General features: G+C 44.5%; 1 protein-coding gene across 6 annotated transcripts in view; it reads left to right on the top strand.

The window, feature by feature from the left end:
- The window catches only part of CCDC169 (coiled-coil domain containing 169), a 68,674-nt gene extending 48,101 nt beyond the window's left edge, over positions 1-20,573 (top strand). For 3 of the 6 annotated variants that reach the window (XM_073662548.1, XM_073662549.1, XM_073662546.1), the window contains 3 exons: positions 9,737-9,787; positions 10,308-10,384; positions 19,683-20,573. In XM_073662548.1, the coding sequence (XP_073518649.1) occupies positions 9,737-9,787; positions 10,308-10,384; positions 19,683-19,785 (231 nt within the window). In that variant the 3' untranslated portion in view covers positions 19,786-20,573. The remainder of the gene's footprint in view (positions 1-9,736; positions 9,788-10,307; positions 10,385-19,682) is intronic. The other 3 variants (XM_073662550.1, XM_073662547.1, XM_073662552.1) reach the window with 3 other exon arrangements.
- The last annotated feature ends 505 nt before the right edge of the window (positions 20,574-21,078 follow it).

Genomic DNA, 21,078 nt, shown 5'->3' with positions numbered 1-21,078 from the left:
TTTCCAGAGCCTTTCTGCTACCAGTAACTTGGAAGTCCCTTATATTTTTAACAGATGATGGACCTGAGTGGGGACTAGCTTTTTTTGAGGACTGAGTTGAAGCTTTTATTGGGAACATTTTACGTAACATTTATCCGGCGCTCTAGGCTGAGCACTTACATCGGGGTTTCCATCTAAATTTCCAAGTGATGTAATTCAGATGAAACCCCTGCAGGATCCATTCACTGTAATGAGGCAGCAGAGTTACTCTGGACACCGTCTGGCCTCTGTGTAGCGGTGTCCTTTTTTTCAGAAGTGCACAAAACTGTGGCCAACCGCACTTTTATGCACGCCTAAAACAAATGACACCGTGGGATCCCAGGCTAGACGGCGTCCACAGTGGCCTATATCTGTCTCATTACAGGGAATCTTCCTTCATGGGTTCCGGCTGAATCATGTATTTCAGAGATTTACACGGAAACTCTGGTGTAAGTGCTCAGCGCAGAGCACAGGATAAATGTGGGCAGAGCCATACTGGGATCTTTGGGGACATAATAAACAAATCAGTAGCAGGTGAAGAATTGGTTTTATTTATTTTTTACGCCGTTCCTAGTGTGATATAACTGATTAGATTACTTTATTCTTCGGGTCAGTGTGATTACAGAGATACCAGATTGATATCGGGTTTTTATGACTGACAGCTGTCACACACTAAAAGACGCTTTTTTTGCAAAATCTAGTTTTTGCATCACCATATTTTGAGAGCTATAATTTTTCCATATTTCGGCCGACAGAGTCATGTGACGGCTTGTTTTTTGCGGGACCAGTTGACATTTTTATTGGTACCATTTTTGGGGACGTGACATTTTTTGATCGCTTTCTATTCCGTTTTTTGGGAGGTAAAATTAACAAAAACAAACAATTCAGGAATTGTTTTTTGAGTTTTTTTTTATGCCGTTCTGCGTGTGGTAAAAGTGATCAGGCAGCGTTATTCTTCGGGTCAGTACGTTTACAGCGATACTACACTTACTGTATTTTTTTTTATGTTTTGGCGCTTTTACACAATAAAACTATTTTATAGAAAAAAATATTTTTTTTGCATTGCTTTATTCTGAGCGCTATAACTTTTTTATTTTTCGGCTGATGGAGCTGTATGGCGGCTTTTTTTTTGCGTAACAAGATGACGTTTTCAGTGGTACCATTTTTATTTCTATTTTGTTTTTTGATCGCATTTTTTTCCACTTTTTGTTTGGCAATATGATGAAAAAGCATATTTTTTTGCTCCGTTTTTTATTTATTTTTATTACGGTGTGCACAGAAGGAGTTAATTAGTGTGACAGTTTTATAGCTCGGGTTGTTTCGGACGCGGCGATACCAAATATGTGTACTTTTTTTGGTTTTGTAAAAATATACGGATTTATTGGTTTAATATTTTATTTATTTATTTTTATTTATTTTGTGATTTTTTTATTAATAGTTTAAAAACTTTTTTTTTACTTTTTTTCACATTTTTTCTTAGTCCCTGTATGGGACATTAATTTTTATTTTTCTGATCTCTGATCTCATGTAATGTAATAGACATATATTACATTACATGAGATCTTCCCTGACTGTTTCAGTCAGAGTCTCCTGTCTGGCTACAGCTGCAGCTGAGCCAGACAGGACACCATATATGGCAGAGCTGGAGGCGGTCATGTGACCTCCAGCTGCCATAGCAACCCTAGGTCCTGGAAGGACTCGGAGGTCTTCGGAGAGGTAAGTTGACGACCCCCTCTCCTCCTGCTGTCTCCTATATGCCGCGATCACTATAGATCACAGCATATAGAAGACAGCTAAGGGTTAACATCACTGGGACCTGATCTAATCAGGTCCCGATGATGTTCCCTGTCAGAGCTAACGCTCTGCACCGGAATCGCAGCGCTTGCAGGACCCTGGGGGTCCTGAGCGCTGCGAGACAACCCACCGTTTTTAAACGTCGGCACTGCACAGAGCCCGGCAAGCGCCGACGTTTATCTACAGTGGGCGGTCGGGAACCGGTTAAAGTAGGAAGTCATCTTTTTCTGGTCCTGGACAAGCCCTTTAAACGTACCTAGATAGATGTCATGCTAATTGCATAACTAAGAAAAAGAGGTTCTAATCAACTGACTCTCCCTCACTGTGAAGTTTCCTGAAAGTTCCAGAGATCCTGCGTCTTTTTTTGTAGATTAGCGCTGGTATTATGGACGTGAACATGGGCGCTCTATATTCCTAGATGATGCTGTTATCAGAGCTGATGCACTCAGCAGGTTCATTACGCTCTGGTGATTAAAGAAGCAAGTCGAAAGCACTGACCGCATCATACGCCATTCTCCCGGGTATAACACTGTGCTTCTTCACTATCCCGGCTCCTTCATCTTCATAAAACAGGTCCCTGGTGAAGGAAGCAGAGAGACGCAGTATTTTCTCCAAATCACTGGCTTCCTGCTGATGTTAATTGACTATCACTATGTAGGAGACGAATTATACTGTTAGCTACGGCCTCGGAAGAGTTAGTTTTGTTTAGCAGCTAAACTGCTCAAGGTACAAGCCTGAAATAAACCCTAAACACTTGAAAGGACTAGCATCTAATAATTCTAAACCAAAAGTACAAACCTTCAGACGCTATTTGTCACGATTCCTCCACTCAGTGTGTTTTGGACGCAGTGAGTGACAGCTCAGTCGTCCAACCTAGTGCAGGGGAGAGCTGAGCTGTCGGTATTTTGATTGACAGCTCAGTCATCCATTCTAGTGCAGAGGTGTGATGAGCTGTCGGTATTTTGATTGACAGCTCAGTCATAAAATCTGAGACTCGGAGGTGCTGAGTTTCCTTCAGGTGTTCCATGTTCTAAGTGATTACCCAGCTACTTAGCTAAACTGTCAGTCCCAGATTTCTGCCAGATGTAGCATTTTCTCTGTTGTTTGCCTTGTATTCCTGTGCTCTGGTTGTTGATCTATTTCTGCCTGACCTTGGACCTCGTTCTGACCATCCGTTTGTATAGCCCGTTTGCTCTGATCCGCTAACTTCCAGGTATTCTGACCACGGACTGTGACCTGACTTTGCCTTTGTCTTTCCCCTTTAGTTTACTACGTACTCTCTTGGTATCTGACCCCAGAACGTTTGACTACCCTGCCTCATGGCTTGTCCGTGAGTAGTGACTAGCGTCACATTACATCTGGCTTATACTCTTTTTTTTTTACACCCACCAATGTATCCAGTTCATACATTCTGTGATTAGGTGGCGAATCTGACCCAGATGGTCCAGGTTCTGGCCATGGGGCACCAAAGCTAGAATTTTCACAGTCCCAGCTGCAGGGTCAGTTTTCTATTACTATGGGTGCTTCCCAAAGCTCTCCACTACTGACTGTAGTTATGACTTCTGTACCTTCTGACATGCAGTTGATCTCTCCCGAACCAGTAGTGGCACTTCCTGATAAATTTTAGGGGGAGAAAGACCAGTTTTACGGTATTCAGGGAGAGCTGTAGACTATTTTTTACCTTACGATCCTGGCATTCTGGGGATGAGTCCCAGTGGTTGGGAATAATCATGTCCCTACACCGAGAGGGCCCTCAGACTTGGGTATTTTCTTTTTCCCCACTATACCCAGAGCGGTCTCCTATTGACGCTTCTTTTGACGCCTTAGGGATGATCTATAACGAACCAGACAGGATCCAGGTCGTGGAGGCAAAGATCATGACGTGACACAAGGGGGCCACCCTGCTGAAGACTGTAGTTCCGAGTTCGGCAATGGTAAAATGAAGTGCTGTGCCAGTTCCGCAAAGGCCTCTCATTCTCCCAAGGACTCTCTGGCACTGCATACTCCACCTTGTTCTTTGGAGAGGACATTCGAATGGATCAAAGAATTCAGGATAGACGTAATGAGCAACAGGGGGTTTAGGTCATTCTTCCAGAGTCCATCCACATACCTGAGGTGGAACCAATGGAGGTTGGAGCTGCCAGCTCTCGGGCCGTTGAGAAGAGATATCGGCGTAATCTCAGACTCTGCCTCTATTGTCGCTCTGGACATTTCCTTAAGGACTGCCTGGCACACCCTCAAGCAAGCCGACGGGAAACGCCGAAGTCTAGGTGTTTGTCGAGGAGGTCACCCAGACTCCCAGGTACCTTTTTACTCCTCAGACAAAAACGACTAAACGTGGAACTACTTTTTAAGAACCAATGGTTATCTGCATTAGCTTTCATTGATTGTGGGTCTTCCGCCAACTTCATTGATTCTGGACTGGTTCTGAAATTAGGGTTAGGGACAGTTACAGTAGGTTGAATAGACCCATTCAATTTTTTTGCCATTGAGAAGACACCATTACTCCATAATCTTGTCCAGCTGGTAACGGTGGAATTCACACTTAAGAGTGGGAACATGTCCATCTCCTGCTATGTGTTGGACAATTTACTTGCTGGGTTGGTATTGGGTCTTTCATGGCAATGTATTCACAATCCTGTTATTGATTGGTGTTGAAAGCATAGGCGGATTATAATGAGGGCAATCTGGGCTACCGCCCGGGGCCCCGAAAATCCAGGGGGCCCGGGGCTCCGGGGTGTCTATGGCCAGATTGCCCTCATATGTGTGGCGCCGCGGCACATACCGGCAGACAGTGGCGGGGGGGGCCTCCTGGACCGCTCCCCCAGCAGCGGCGAACGGCCGCTGCTTCTTCTTCGGCCGGGCCAGCACTGCAGCAGTTAACTTCCCTGTGCTGGCCCGACCGCGTCACTGCTAGGAGACACGGTCCTGTGCGCGGCCGTGTCTCCTAGCTGTGACATCACGCACTGATGGTAAGTGTGTGTGTCTGTGTGTGTGTATGTGTGTGAGTGTGTGCAGGCAGATATCATTGTGTGATGTCTGTTTGTATGTATTTTTGTATTTCAAATGTGTTTATGCGTGTATGTATATGTCTGTATATGTTTGTGTGTGTGCGTGACTGCGTGCGTGACTGCGTGCGGCCTCCTGCTGAGTATAGATGGCGCCGTGCGGCCTCCTGCTGTCTCTGGGGGTGGCGCCGTGTGGCCTCCCACTGTGTATAGATGGTGCCATGCGGCCTCCCACTGTGTATAGATGGCGCCGTGCGGCCCCCTGCGGTGTATAGATGGCGCTGTGCTGCCTCCCGCTGTGTATAGATGGCATCGTGCGGCCTCCTGCTGTGTATAGATGGCGCTGTGCAGCCTCCTGCTGTGTACAGATGGCTACGTGTGACCTCCTGCTGTGTATAGATGGCTACATGTGGCCTCCTGCTGTGTATAGATGGCATCGTGCTGCCTCCTGCTGTGTATAGATGGCTACGTGCAGCCTCCTGCTGTGTATAGATGGCTACATGTGGCCTCCTGCTGTGTATAGATGGCTACGTGCGGCCTCCCGCTGTGTATAGATGGCATCGTGCGGCCTCCCGCTGTGTATAAATGGCACCGTGCGGCCCCCTGCTGTGTATAGATGGCGCCGTGCGGCCTCCCGCTGTGTATAGATGGCGCCGTGCAGCCTCCTGCTGTGTATAGATGGCGCCGTGCGGCCTCCCGCTGTGTATAGGTGGTGCCTTGCGGCCTCCTGCTGTGTATAGATGGCGCCGTGCGGCCTCCTGCTGTGTATAGATGGCTACGTGCGGCCTCCTGCCGAGTATAGATGGCTACGTGCGGCCCCATGCTTTGTATAGATGGCGCCGTGTGGCCTCCCGCTGTGTATAGATGGCGCCGTGCGGCCTCCCGCTGTGTATAGGTGGCGCCGTGCGGCCTCCTGCTGTGTATAGATGGCGCCGTGCAGCCTCCCGCTGTGTATAGATAGCGCCGTACGGCCTCCCGCTGTGTATAGGTGGCGCCGTGCGGCCCCCTGTGTATAGATGGCGCCGTACGGCCTCCTGCTGTGTATAAATGGCGCCGTGCGGCCTTCCGCTGTGTATAGATGGCTCCATGCGGCCTCCTGCTGTGTATAGATGGCGCCGTGCGGCCTCCCGCTGTGTATAGATGGCGCCGTGCAGCCTCCCGCTGTGTATAGATGGCTACGTGCGGCCTCCCGCTGTGTATAGATGGCGCCGTGCGGCCTCCCGCTGTGTATAGATGGCGCCGTGCGGCCTCCTGCTGTGTATAGATGCCTCCGTGTGGCCTCCTGCTGTGTATAGATGGCTACGTGCGGCCTCCTGCTGTGTATAGATGGCAACGTGTGGTCAGTATTGAGTCATACAATTAATGTAAGGCTATGTGCCCACGATGCAGAAATGCTTCGGATTTTTTTTGAGCGTTTCTGCATCTCCCTGGCAGAAAAAACGCATGCGGATTGTACATGCGGATTGTACATGCGTTTTTCCTGCCAGGGACCTGCGGATGTGAAGCGTTCTTCACATGCATTTCCGCATGCGGGTTGACAAGCGCTTTCCAAGCGATTTTAGCATCACTTGGAAAGTGCTTGACAACTTGGTCACACTATATAAATCCATGCAACCGGCATGGATTTATATAGTGTGACCGTAAAAGAATGGTAAAAAATAAATATATAATTACCTTCTGATGGCCTGCCGACGTCAGCGGTCGTGTGACCTGTCACATGACTAAATGACGTCACGGCAGGTCCTTTTCAGACCATCACGAGCTGCCAGCAAGCCAGGACGCATCGGATAAAGACATCGGGGGCCATCAGAAGGTAAGTATAATATTTATTTTTTATTTTATTCTTTTTTTACAGGTTCTATGGTACCCGGGTCCGGAGGAGAGTCTCTTCTTCTCCAAACCCAGGTACCATACGCACATTAAAACGCATGGATTCTGCATGTACAGATGCAGTTATGCGGATTCCATGTGTTCCAATGCAAGTCAATGGCGGCGAAAGCGCCGCCCTTCCGCAAAATAATTGGTAGTGCTGCGGATTTTTCCGCAATGATAATCCGCAGCGGAAATTTCCGCAGCATGTACACATCACATGCGGATTATCATTGGGGAACATGGCAGACCTTCGTAAAAAACGCATAGTGGGCACACAGCCTAAAAAAAAATTAAAAAATTATTATAATTAATATTGTGCCAAATTAATTTCACGTGAACTATCACATGATCTATCACAGAGGATCATGTGACATGTCACGTGATACATCAGGTGTGTGTGTGTGGGGGGGGGGGCGCTTTCTAAACTGCCCGGGGCCCTTGCTACTCTTAATCCACCCCTGGTTGAAAGGATATTGTTAATTGGAGCCCCAATTGTCATAAGAAATGTTTTAGTTTGCTCTGCTACTCTGGAGGGTCTGCTGGCGTACCTGAAAGACTTCGGAGATGTGTTGTCAAAAAAAGAGGCAGAGACTTTACCTCCTCATCGTCTTTATCATTGTCCTATTGATTTTGTCCCTGATGACAAATTACCTAAAGCTCGCCTGTATAATTTTTCAGGACCTGAACATACTGCCATGAAAGAATATGTAAATTAAAGTTTACCTAAGGTTCATATTCACCCTTCCTCCTCGCGAGTAACTCCTGGATTTTTCTTTGTTAAAAAGAAAGATAGTGACCTCCGTTCCTGCTTTCATTTCTGTGAATTACGGCAAACAAAATTATGGTTCAAAATACCTACCCACTTCCACTGGATCTTAGAGGGGCTTATAATTTGATACGCATCCGGGAGGGGGATTGTGGAAGATGGCATTTTTAACATCTGCTGGCCTATTTGAAAATCTTGCCATGCCTTTTGAGTTAACAAACGTGTCAGCGTTTTTTCAAAATTTTATGAACAATATCTTTTCTGATTGTGTTGGAAGGTTTATTGTGGTATACCTTGAGGACATTCTAATTTTTTTCACCCTATCTGGATTCGCACCATGAACATGTTCCATTTTGTTTTACGATAGATTTCTCTGCTTTCTGTATTCCAGATCCTTACAACATTGTAATACGGCTAAGTGCATAAAGCTGAACAGTCAAAAATATGTGTTTTCTTTTCTGTATGGGTAGGTACTTAGTGTGAAAGGCTCCGATGTACAGTCATACAGTACTGTGCAAAAGTATTAGGCAGGTGTGGAAAAAATGCTGCAAAGTAAGAATACTTACAAAAATGGAAGTGTTAATCGTTTATTTTTATCAATTAATAAAATACAAAGTGAATGAATAAAGGAGAAATCTAATAAAATCAGTATTTAATGTGACTGCTCTTTGCCTTCTAAACCGCATCAATTCAGATGAAACCAAAATAGAACTTTTTGGTATCAACGCCATTCACCTTGTTAGGAGGAAAAAGAAGGATGAGTACAACCCCAAGAACACCATCCCTACCGTGAAGCATGGTAGGGGAAACATCATACTTTGGGGGTGCTTTTTTGCAAAGGGGACAGGACGACTGCACCATATTGAAGGGAGGAAAAATGGGGTCATGTATCGTGAGATTTTGGCCAACAACCTCCTTTCCTCAGTGAGAGCATTGAAGATGGGTCGTGGCAGGGTCTTCCAGCATGACAATAACTCAAAACACAAGACAAGGGCAACTAAGGAGTGGCTCCGTAAGAAGCATTTCAAGGTCCTGGAGTGGCCTAGCCAGTCTCCAGACCTGAACCCAATAGAAAATCTTTGGAGGGAGCTGAAACCCAATGTTGCCCAGCGACAGCCCCAAAACCTGAAAATTCAGGAGAAGATCTGTATGGAGGAGGGGGCCAAACGTGGTCAAGAACTACAGGAAACGTCTGACCTCTGTAATTGCAAACAAAGGACCAAATATTAAGTTCTGTTTTCCTATTGTATCAAATACTTATTTCATGCATTAGGCTGTGTGCCCACTATGCGTTTTTCAAGCATTTTTGCCGTGGAATTTCCGCAGCGAAAACGCTTAAAAAACGCTTGGTAATACGTGCCCCATGGTCCCCAATGATAATCCGCATGTGCTGTGCACATGCTGCGGAAATTTCCACTGCGGATTATCATTGCGGAAAAATACGCAGCATGTCCATTAATTTTGCGGACACGCAGCGTAATCGCTGCCATTGACTTGCATTGGACCGCGTGACATCCGCATGACTACATCTGTACATGCGGATATCACACGGTTCAATGTGCGGATGGTACCCAGGTCTGGAGGACAGGAGACTCTCATCCAGACATGGGTACCATAAAAACTGTAAAAAAAAGAATAAAATAAAAAATAGAGATTATACTTACCTTCTGATGTCCTCCCAGTGTTTTCTCCCCTCCGTCTGGTCTGCTATATGGGTCACGGTGTTGTGAAGGACCTGCCATGACGTCATTGAGTCATGTGACCTGTCACATGACTCAATGACATCACCGCAGGTCCTTCACACCACCGCGAGCTGCCCAAGACACCGGACGCAGCGGAGAAAACACCGGGAGGACATCGGAAGGTAAGTATAATCTTTTTTTTTTTATTTTTTACCATTCTTATTCTTTTTTTTTTTAACTAACTTGGTCACACTACTATAAATCCATGCCGGTTGTGTGGATTTATATAGTGTGAACAAGTTGTCAAGCACTTTTCCAAGTGATGCTAAAATCGCTTGGAAAAGCGCTTGATAACCCGCATGCAGAAATGCATGTGAAGACCGCTTCAATTACGCTTGTCCCTGGCAGGAAAACCGCATGTAAAAACCGCATGTACAATCCGCATGTGTTTTTTTCTGCCAGGGAGAAGCGGAAAAAATATGCAGCATTTCTGCATCGTGGGCACATAGCCTTAAAATGCAATTTAATAATGTAAATATCATCCAATGTCATTTTCTGGATTACTTTTTAAGATTCTGTCTCTCCATTCTTTGTAGGTGGGAAAACTTGCAAAATCGGCAGTGTATCAAATACTTATTTGCCTCACTGTATGTATTATGAGCTAAAGTATCTCATTTACATGTGGGTATCGGCCTCAGTGCTTGCTTAGTCTAGCAGAAAGCAGTTTAGCTCGCAGACCACTATAAAAATGCAGTGTACCCCCATTTATATCAACAACCTCAGACTTAATAGCTTCCTCCATTACTACTTAACATTGATTGGCTTTGGTTGTGACTTGGTTCTCATATATTTTTGGCTACGTATTATTTATTTATTTCCTATATTCCTCTTCATTAATACGTGATTGCGTTAGTATAAGGCTGGGACCCTGTTCATTCTGATCCTGAATGATTGGAGACTTAACTCCCCCGCAGGCTAAAATAAGGAACAGGAATGGGAGCTTGTCATTCTTTTATCAGTCTTTGCAGAAAGCTGGCTGTGAATCAGTGCATGTGGGCAAAGCGTTATTTCTGGAAATGTAGTACCACTGAAGGATCCGAGTTGAGCTTTGTGAGTCAGGCCTCAATGGAGCTCACAGTAATCGTGTCTGCTCAATTTTAATTACAGACCTCTGCCGCACAAGAAGCCGCCAGGAAACAGCCAAGTGATCCAGCACACGTCACAAGGGAAAAGCAAGCACAGAAGTAAAGATAGTTCTATCATCCTTGTTATTTTATGCCAGGTCCTGTGACAATATATCAGCAAAAATAACAACATCCCATTATATACAGCAAGATATCTTTTGCCCCCAGACATGCTGTGCCATATATACATTACAGCTCTCGTAACATAATTGCCTTCACTATAAATATAAAGTAGACACATTCTTAGAGCAGTGTTAGGAGGCCGACATGTTGCAGATTTCAGCTTTCAGCAGAATCGTCAGTAGTCAGACATTGTGGGAGAATTAACATACCGCAAACGTTATCAGCATCATCATAAACATGGAGAATGCAGAAAAGAACTGACACAGACAAAATCTGAGAGATTATTATTATTTATATAGCACCATTGATTCCATGGTGCTGAACATGAGGAGGGGTTACATACAAAATACAGGTAGCACTTACAATAAAAAAACTAACAATGATAGATGGGGTTGCAGTAGCTCCGGTGTTGGCGAGACGGCAGCTCCAGTGGTGTTGAGGAGGCAGCGGGGTCATGGCAGGCTGTAAGCTTGTTTGAAGAGATGGGTTTTCAGGTTCGGTCTGAAGGATCCAGGTGTGGTGGATAATCGGACGTGTTGAGGCACAGAATTCTATAGGATTGGGGATATTTGGGAGAAATCTTGGAGGCGATTGGTGGAGGAACGAATAAGTGTGGAGGAGAGAAGGAGGTCTTGGAAGGACCGGAGGTTACGTAAGGGAATATATCGGGAGATTAGTTCAGAGATGTATGGAGGAGAGAGGTTATGGATGGCTTTGTAGGTCAGTGTTAGTAGTTTGAACTGGTTACCCTGGGCAACTGGGAGCCAGTGAAGGGATTTGCAAAGAGGGGTAGCAGAGGATTAACGGGGCGAGAGATGGACCAGTCGCGCAGCAGAGTTAAGAATGGATTGGAGGGGTGCGAGAGTGTTAGCAGGTAGGCCACAGAGAGATCATAACAGTCGATATGAAGTGCACACTTACAGATAAAGGGGTTGTCCCCTTTCAGAAAACCTTAGTCCCTGGGTACTATTTGTTCTAAAAAAAATAAAACGTGCTATACTTACCCTCCTCGGGGCTACCGGTGACCCTCTGCTGCTGCTTCTGGTGTGTGATTTTGACTGCAGCCCTGATGTTAAGTCGACGGCCAATCATTGAGCTCCGCGGCTCTGAGCTGGGTGATCCATCTACAAGGGCAGATCCACTGATCTCAGTGATTGGCTGTCGACATGATGCCAGCGCTGCAGCCAATATCAGACAGTGGAGACTCACCACTGGACCCAGAGACAGTAAGTAAAGCATGATTTATTTGTTTTTATAACAAATTGTACCCGGGGACTGGAATTTTTTGAAAGGTGACAAGCCCTTTAACACAACGTGACCGCCTGCACCTGTTGCTGTTACTCCAATACAACAAAGGGCATAGTATTTAATTTCTCCCATTAATATGAGTATCATTTTTTCACCTTGCTGACTGCACACTACCTGATATAGAAAAAGCAACCTTTTCTGACAACAATCACAAATTAGTTTTCCCTGATGCCTATATATTTATTTATTTTACTTGCTTATATAGCACCATCATATCCCACGGCAGTTTACAGATATTGTCATCACCGTCCCCACTGAGGCTCACAATCTACATTCCCTATCAGTATGTCTTTGCAGTGTGGGAGGAAACCGGAGAACCCGGAGGAAACCCACGGAAACACGGGGAGAACATACAAACTCCTTGCAGATGTTGTCCTTGGTGGGATTTGAACCCAGGACCCCAGCGCTGCAAGGCTGCAGTGCTAACCACTGAGCCACTGTGCCGCCCATTGCCCTAACCCTGGTGCTGCCCATTATCTTAACCCTAACATTAGGCCCATCATCATCATTCCTCCCATCACCCACTAGAATTCGTTTGATTCCTCTTTAGTAAATACTTGTATTCTTTATGCCATATAAATTCTGGATCAACTCATTGCTCTGCCTTGTGTTATTCCCTTTAGAAATGAACTGAATGGGTGTTACCAGTTGATGATTTGCTCCTACTCTCTGACATTGTCCAATGAGAGCTGACAGTAGAAGACACACCCCTCTGAAAAGAAGGGATAACACCCAGTTAACTTTTTTTTTCATGAATATTAAGGAGGTATAACAAGAACAACACAATGCAGAATTTTAAAAAAGATGCTTCAGAATTCTTTAACTATGGGGAGTACAAGTGTTTATGGAACAGGGGGATGTCAGTAGTTGTAAAAGATCCAAGAATAGAAAAAAAAAAAATAAATAAAATGTCATGAATAAATTCCTAGATACCGATAATTAGCAGATCACATTAGTTTTGTCTCGGGAGGTGATCAGTAAAATACATTAAAATGGTCACCATCTTGTTACACTGACAGAAACCTGTCCATGAATGTTACTAGTACAGGAGCATGTGCAGATAAGCCTGTGAGCATGTGCAGATAAGCCTCTGAGCATGTGCAGATAAGCTCCGCCTCTGCGACCTGCAGATCACCTATACCAAGTACTGGCTAGCTTTCTCCAGGTTACAGCACTGAAGCTTTCTACTGCACATGCTCACAGGCTCCTGTCCTATTAGAGGGGCTATCCAGAACTATTTTTTTTTTACTACGGGCCTAAGGACTAACAGACAGGTGGTTGCTAACTACCTGCCTGTTGTACCCTGGGCCAATATCTGCCAGCATCATTTTCTTCTGCTGACATCACTTCAACAGAGCAGCGGCTTCTCTTCCACTCTGTTCTGTTAACGGGGTGATTCATGTCAACAAATCAGCTGTTCTTCTTCTGGGTTGTTCTGTCAACGAGGCGTGACTGTCGATGTCATGCTGATTGATAGCCAGCTCCCCTCTGCCTAACTGCGGGGAGCCAGCTGTCATTAAGCATGACATCAGCAGTCACGCCCCATTGGCAGAACAGCTCAAAAGAAGAAGAGCTGCTCTGTTGACATTGAGCAGCTGGATTGCGGGCAGTTGCGGCCAGTCAGAGCACTCTGAGTTGGCGCCGGGTAGAACAAGCCCATAGTAAAAAAAAAAAAAAAAACCAAGGGCTGAACAACCCCTTTAACATTCCATGACAAGTTTCTATCAATGTAACAAGACAGTGACCGTTTTAATCTACTATAGTGAAAACTAATGTGATTTGCTAATAAAACGGAATCTAGGAATTTATTCATAATAACATCTTCTTTATTTTTTTCCTATTCCCGGAGAACCCCTTTAAGTTATTTTTTCTTTCAGCTGTCACTAGGGGGAGCTAATTTCATACAGATTTATATACCTAATATTTGGTCACTGCATGCAGCATATTTTTGCATAAATGAAGCTGGCCATAGCGGTGCATACAGACTGCAGGGAGATTTACAGAGACTTTATGCAAATTCCAGTACAATTATGTTTACTCCATTTTACTAGATTAAGAAGGAATAAAAAAAAATGCAAACAGATGAAAACACAGAGAGAGAGAGAATGTCGGAGCTTAGCCGCCATATTTCCAAAATTCCTATAGACTGCACCCCATTCTGCAGCTGGGCTTTATACATTTATGGTTCCCTTCTCTGATTATCAGCAGGACTAGCGTTCAGCTAAGAACTGCAAATCACTTATAAGAAGCCAATTTTCTTACACGTCTCTTGTAGTTTAATCTCGCATTTAGGAGTAAAGCCTCTGCAGTGCTCAGCTCAGAAATGATTGAGAGGATTAAAGGAACAGGGGGCCATAGAAGTGAGCAGTGCAGGGAGGACGAGAAAGAGCATGACACAGTGGTTGGAAGAAATTTGTTTAATAGGACACCTCCATATTCACTGGCGAGCGTTGTGTAACTTGTGGGACCTGCGAGATTGCTGAGCATTTGTACTGGGGAAATATGTTCTGCTGCCTTTTAGCTGCCGCATACTATCAAATACCAGCTAATTCCCCACCTAAAGAAATCCACGGGGCCATACTGTACTTTTAAATTCCTCTGTTTTCATAATAATTCTACAAAAAAACATTCTACCATGTTCCATTTTGCTGCTTGAGGAATATACGTAAATCTCATAGGGGCACTGTACACAGTACAAACCATGCCAACTGCATGAGGTCTTACATCTATTCTTCTTATATTTTGTCCACAGAATACCAAATGCATGGCTATTTGTGTGTCCTAATATTTAAAGGGACTGTATATAAATTGATACAGTACAGACCAAAAGTTTGGACTCACCTTTTCATTTAAAGCTTTTTCTGTATTTTCATGAGTATGAAAATTGTACATTCACACTGAAGGCATCAAAACTATGAATTAACACATGTGGAATTATATAGTTAACAAAAAAGTGTGAAACAACTGAAAATATGTCGTATATTCTAGGTTCTTCAAAGTAGCCACCTTTTGCTTTGATGACTGCTTTGCACACTCTTGACATTCTCTTGATGAGCTTCAAGAGGTAGTCACCGGAAATGGTTTTCACTTCACAGGTGTGCCCTGTCAGGTTTAATAAGTGGGATTTCTTGCCTTATAAATGGGGTTTGGACCATCAGTTGTGTTGTGCAGAAGTCAGGTGGATACACAGCTGATAGTCCTACTGAATAGACTGTTAGAATTTGTATTCTGGCAAGAAAAAAGCAGCTAAGTAAAGAAAAACGACTGGCCATCATTACTTTAAGAAATGAAGGTCAGTCAGTCCGAAAACTTGTGAAAACTTTGAAAGTGTCCCCAATTGCAGTTGCAAAAATCATCAAGCGCTACAAAGAAACTGGCTCACATGAGGACCGCCCCAGGAAAGGAAGACCAAGAGTCACCTCTGCTTCTGAGGATAAGTTTATCCGAGTCACCAGCCTCAGAAATCGCAGGTTAACAGCAGCTCAGATTAGAGACCAGGTCAATGCCACACAGAGTTCTAGCAGCAGACACATCTCTTCAACAACTGTTAAGAGGAGACTTTGTGCAGCTGGCCTTCATGGTAAAATAGCTGCTAGGAAACCACTGCTAAGGACAGGCAACAAGTAGAAGAGACTTGTTTGGGCTAAAAAACACAATGAATGGACATTAGACTAGTGGAAATCTGTGCTTTGGTCTAATGAGTCCAAATTTGAGATCTTTGGTTCCAACCACCGTGTCTTTGTGCGACGCAGAAAAGGTGAACGGATGGACTCTACATGCCTGGTTCCCACCATGAAGCATGGAGGAGGAGGTGTGATGGTGTGGGGGTGCTTTGCTGGTGACACTGTTGGGGATTTATTCAAAATTGAAGGCATACTGAACCAGCATGGCTACCACAGCATCTTGCAGCATCATGCTATTCCATCCGGTTTGCGTTTAGTTGGACCATCATTTATTTTTCAACAGGACAATGACCCCAAACACACCTCCAGGCTGTGTAAGGGCTATTTGATCAAGAGGGAGAGTGATGGGGTGCTACGCCAGATGACCTGGCCTCCACAGTCACCAGACCTGAACACAATCGAGATGGTTTGGGGTGAGCTGGACCGCAGAGTGAAGGCAAAAGGGCCAACAAGTGCCAAGCATCTCTGGGAACAAGATTGTTGGAAGACCATTTCCGGTGACTACCTCTTGAAGCTCATCAAGAGAATGCCAAGAGTGTGCAAAGCAGTCATCAAAGCAAAAGGTGGCTACTTTGAAGAACCTAGAATATAAGACATATTTTCAGTTGTTTCACACTTTTTTGTTAAGTATATAATTCCACATGTGTTAATTCATAGTTTTGATGCCTTCAGTGTGAATGTACAATTTTCATAGTCATGAAAATACAGAAAAATCTTTAAATGAGAAGGTGTGTCCACTAGGTGAGTGTTCATTTTTTATTTCCCACGACTTTGGGCCTATTTAGAATGTGCTTTCATTTAGTGGAGAACCCCTTTAAGTGACCATAAGCTGTAGGATAATGTTTATAATTAATAAATAAATTATTTAATTTTAGTAGGACTCATTAGCTGAGGTTCCATAACACTGTGCAATTGCTGGCTAGTGATATTGTACACCCATAAGAGGTATTTTTTTATTTCTGGTGCAAATTAAAGAGAACCTGTCAACAAGATTTTGTAAAGATGCGACTGAGATACTGATTAAATTGATATCTTGGGTGAAGAAATCCGCCTTGTGGTTCGTCTTTAATCACCATTTGAAGTTTTCTGCTAATTAGATTTCGGTGCACAGGAGCCGGACTGTGCGCTGGATCTTCCCCCTGTCTGTGATTCCGTGTGCCTTCGGTCTAGTATTCCTTGCCCCCCTCCGCCTGCCTCTGGTCTCTGATCCCTTGCCCCCTCCGCCTGCCTCTTGTTTGTGATTCCTTGCCCCCCTCCGCTTGCCTCTGGTGTCTGATCCCTTGCCCCCTCCTCCTACTTCTTGTTTGTGATTCCTTGCCCCTTCGGCCTGCCTCTGGTCTGTGATTTCTTGCCTCCTCCGCTTGCCTTTGGTCTATGATCCCTTGCCCCCTCCGCCTGCTTCTGGTCTGTGATTCCTTGCCCCCTCCGCCTTCCTCTGGTCTGTGATCCCTTGCCCCCTCTGCCTACCTCTGGTTTGTGATTCCTTGCCCCCCTCCACCTGCCTCTGGTCTGTGATTTCTTGCCTCCTCTTCTTGCCTTTGGTCTGTGATCCCTTGCCCCCTCCGCCTGCCTCTGGTCTGTGATTCCTTGCCTCCTCCTCTTGCCTTTGGTCTGTGATCCCTTGCCCCCTCCGCCTGCCTCTGGTCTGTGATTCCTTGCCCCCTCCGCCTTCCTCTGGTCTGTGATCCCTTGCCCCCTCTGCCTACCTCTGGTTTGTGATTCCTTGCCCCCCTCCACCTGCCTCCGGTCTGTGATCCCTTGCCCCCTTCCGCCTGCCTTTGGTCTGTGATCCCTTGCCCCCTCTGCCTGCCTCCGGTCTGTAATCCCTTGCCCCCTCTGCCTGCCTCTGGCCTGTGATCCCATGCTCCCTCCCACTGCCTCCAGTCTGTGATCCCTCACCCCCTCCGCCTGCCTCTGGTCTGTGATTCCTTGCCCCCTCCGCCTGCCTTTTGTTTGTAATCCCTTGCCCCCCATCCCTTGCCCCCTCCACCTGCCTTTGGCCTGTGATTCCTTGTCCCCTCCACCTGCCTCCGGTCTTTGAATCTCAGGATTTTCAGTGACTTTCCACCTCTTCTGGACATCTTGCACTGGCAAATTCATTGTCATGAGCAGCACTTGCACAGGTTGAGTTCCCGACTGGTTTACTATAAAATGCCACATCATTGCTGTGGGTGATGCATGCATCGTCGCCTCTAAAAAACATCATTGAGTTGAGATCTCAAATTGATGGCAGTGACTGTGCTGGTGCAAATTTTTTAACAGAGGAGGTAGGTCACTGAAAAAGCAGAGGCAGGCTGACGGGCCGAGGAATCACAGACAGGAAGAAGAAGACCCTGTGCACAGTCCGGCCCCTGTGCACCGAAATATAATTAGCAGAAAACTTTAAATGGCAATTAAAGAAGAACCACAAGGTGGATTTCTTCACCAAAGGTATCAATGTAATCAGTATTACAGAGCCATTATAGCCATGTCTTTATTTGACATTATAAATTCGTGCTGACAGGTTCTCTTTAAAGTAGCACTGTTTTCTCCACTTACTAGTCACTTCTTTTCCCCTTCATCCTCAAACTGCTTATTCACTCTCAAAAACTTGTGAAATGATGTTACGATGGATTATTGGCTCACCCAGTGATCAGGTTACACCTTGCCCAAAGAAGTTTATGGGGAAACAGAAAGGCACACTGAGATTCTGCTGCTACCTGCATCTCACTCAAAACCACCATTTTTTGCATCTGATTGATGCAGATGATGTGTCCTGCGTCATCCACATAGCTCAACAAATACATGTGCCTGTGCAGTAGCATTGCCGGCCCACACAGGATCACTTTCCTCTGCCCTATTGTGGGCATGCACATTGATGTCCCTTGCTCTGCCCGCAGAACACATCAATCAGAAACGAAGGACGGCTTTTGGCCGTAGAAGGGAGCACAGACTCTGCAGCCATGACGCCCATTGGACCGGACTATCCGCATTTAAGAACAGCGCGGGACCAAATCAAATGATATTGTTTGGCTATACAGGGGGAGTCAGGACACAATGTAAACGTTTGTGGAATACATAACAGCAGCAGATAAAGGTCGTGGCATTTGTTGACAGACTCAAAAACTGGCCAGAGGTTCCTTTTAAACCTCTCAGTACTGCTGTGAATTGTCTGCTGCTTCTAAGCATGTGCTAAAGAGAGCTAGGGGAGCAGGATTTCTCTTCTTTTCTATGTGTTCTTTTCTGTGTATTTGAGACATCAGAGCAGTTATTAGCTAGAGATGGAGTATGCGGAGAAAAAAATTGGTGACAAAAGCCATATATTGTACACACATGACGCCTTATTTTGAAAAGTGACCAAACTGACAGATGCACTTTAAAAGTAATTCCAGTGACAAAATTGTTTAAAAAAACAATCTATCCCATGAAAACTTTTTGTCCTCTATATATTAAGGACATGGTGTTTCCATGCTGATGACATGTCACATAACTATGGCCAACCGCTGGTTATTGAGGTAACATTGCTGTAAACTAGATATCAACTATGTCTGGTAGCAACTAGCATTCGCATGGACATCATGTCACTACCTTTTGCACTAAAATTCTGTAAATGAGGATTAGTTCTCTTCTGACATTATACAGTTTCTATACTTGAAGATGTCTCACTGTACAGCAGAGGGTGTGCGTAAAATCAAGAGAAGACATTGGGAGCTTGAATAGATTTATTTTTCACCCTAAAGCTAAAATTAATCTAGAATAAACCCCTAAAATACAAAGTATATCATAGAACAGTTAAACTTTATTTTTTGTTAATCTTTTTCCAGAAATTGCAAAGTTATGATTTTTGGTGATGTACTTTATTACCCTTTATTGTGTTCTCTCCCAAACACTGTGCTGCAGTGTTGCTTCATTCCCCAGTTCAAGCTCCTTTAGTAGCTGCTTTCATCTGCTGCTCAGCAGAGATCTCGACACTATAATTTTAACAGTCGGTGTAGAGGAATTCCCATATCTGAGCCACTGCTCACCACCCTCTTACTGAGAGAGCGAACATCCCATACACAGATTGTTTGAGTGCATCAGTTGAAAGTAGCTTATAATGGAGAATAAACTTGTCATTTTGGCAAGATAGGATAATGAAGTATATTACAAAAATAATCACTTTGCAATTCCTGAAAAATAACAATAAAAAGATAATAATAAAATTAAAGTTTAGTTACTCTTAATGGCTCGGGTATACTATTACTAGTTTTTTTTCTGTTTTTCAGAGGTGTTTACAATTCTTCTACCAAGCAAAAGATGGCAAGTAAAAAGAAAGATGCTGCACATAAGGCAACAAAGCGGAGTCGTTCTCCTAAAATGAAACATTAACCCGTCTACAACTAAGTAAATGGAAATGTATGTTCCCTGATCCTGGGGACTAAACCCACACCATTGTAAATACAGAAGAGGTTAAGTTGGGTGTCCAAATATCAGAGAAAACTAGACGACACCCTGAAGAGAAGACCCAGTGGTGATGACTTAGTTTGACAGGTCCACTTGTGCTGCATCCACCCTCCCCAGCACCCCCATGTGATCAAGTTGGGCTATCATCTGTTTTATTCCCAAGTGTGTAGGTATCTGTTTCCAATTGTCAAGGCTGCAAACATGATACTATAATTAAAGGGGTTGTGCAGGTTTAGAAGTTGAGAGTTCTCATTACATGAAATGTATGGCTCATGCACCTCCAATAAATATATTAATTGCTGCCATCACTTTAGTTCTTTTCTCTGTGTGCCTGGAATTCTCTAGTCCTTTGCCATCTCGACATAAAGGAAAGTGCTCCCCCATCTTCTGTGTTGAGACATCATCTAATCAGGTGAAAAAATGGGTTACCACCCGATCGCTGCCCACCGGACCCTCGGGATCCTGTCTTATCATTCACATGCACAGGTCAACTGATCTGATGACGTCTGACATAGAAGGGAGGGGAGCAGTTTCCTCAGTGTCGAAGCAAGGAAGGACTGCAGAACTTGCGATAAACAGAGTAGAGGGCTGTATATAATAATAATGAAAATATATTAATTGAACCATCATTTTCCTTAAAATTAGTTCAAGCCAGATGACCGCTTTAAAGGTAATCAGTCAGTAGAATCCACCCACCTAAGACGCCTATATGGGCATGCAGGTCATAGAAAGTTGAATAAAGTGATACCTTGATATACAGTATGCGATCCTATGTCTTATTCCAGAGTAATCCACATTTCTCTTAATATGTAAATGAGCTGTTAAGATCTATGGTCCAGAGATAGATCTCCCTGAGAATCTGCCTCCAGAGGTTATTTTAAATGAAGATGGGGTTACCAGTGTGAGACATGTAATGACTGACAGTCTGATCTCACTGTAGAACTGTGTATGTAACACCCTCTTCATTAAATAAGCTCTGGAGGCAGAGTCTCAGAGGGATCTATGTCCTCCCCATAGATCTTAACAGCTCATTTAAAGATTAAGTAAAATGTGGATTTCTCTGGAATAAGACATCCAATCGCAGGTATCAAGGTATCATTTTGTTAAACTTTCTATGACCTACATGCCCATATAGATGGCTTAGGAGGGTGGATCCTACTGGCTGATTCCCTTTAATCTCTATGTCCTGGTTAATAGAGGGTAGTCCTGAGTGGCTTA

The sequence above is a fragment of the Phyllobates terribilis genome, unplaced genomic scaffold, assembly GCF_046119375.1.
Source record: "Phyllobates terribilis strain yellow unplaced genomic scaffold, ASM4611937v1 Scaffold_2__4_contigs__length_985480577, whole genome shotgun sequence".
Taxonomy (NCBI): Eukaryota; Metazoa; Chordata; class Amphibia; order Anura; family Dendrobatidae; genus Phyllobates; species Phyllobates terribilis.
Note: the sequence above shows the minus strand (reverse complement) of the source record. Positions and strands in the feature narration are given on the sequence as shown.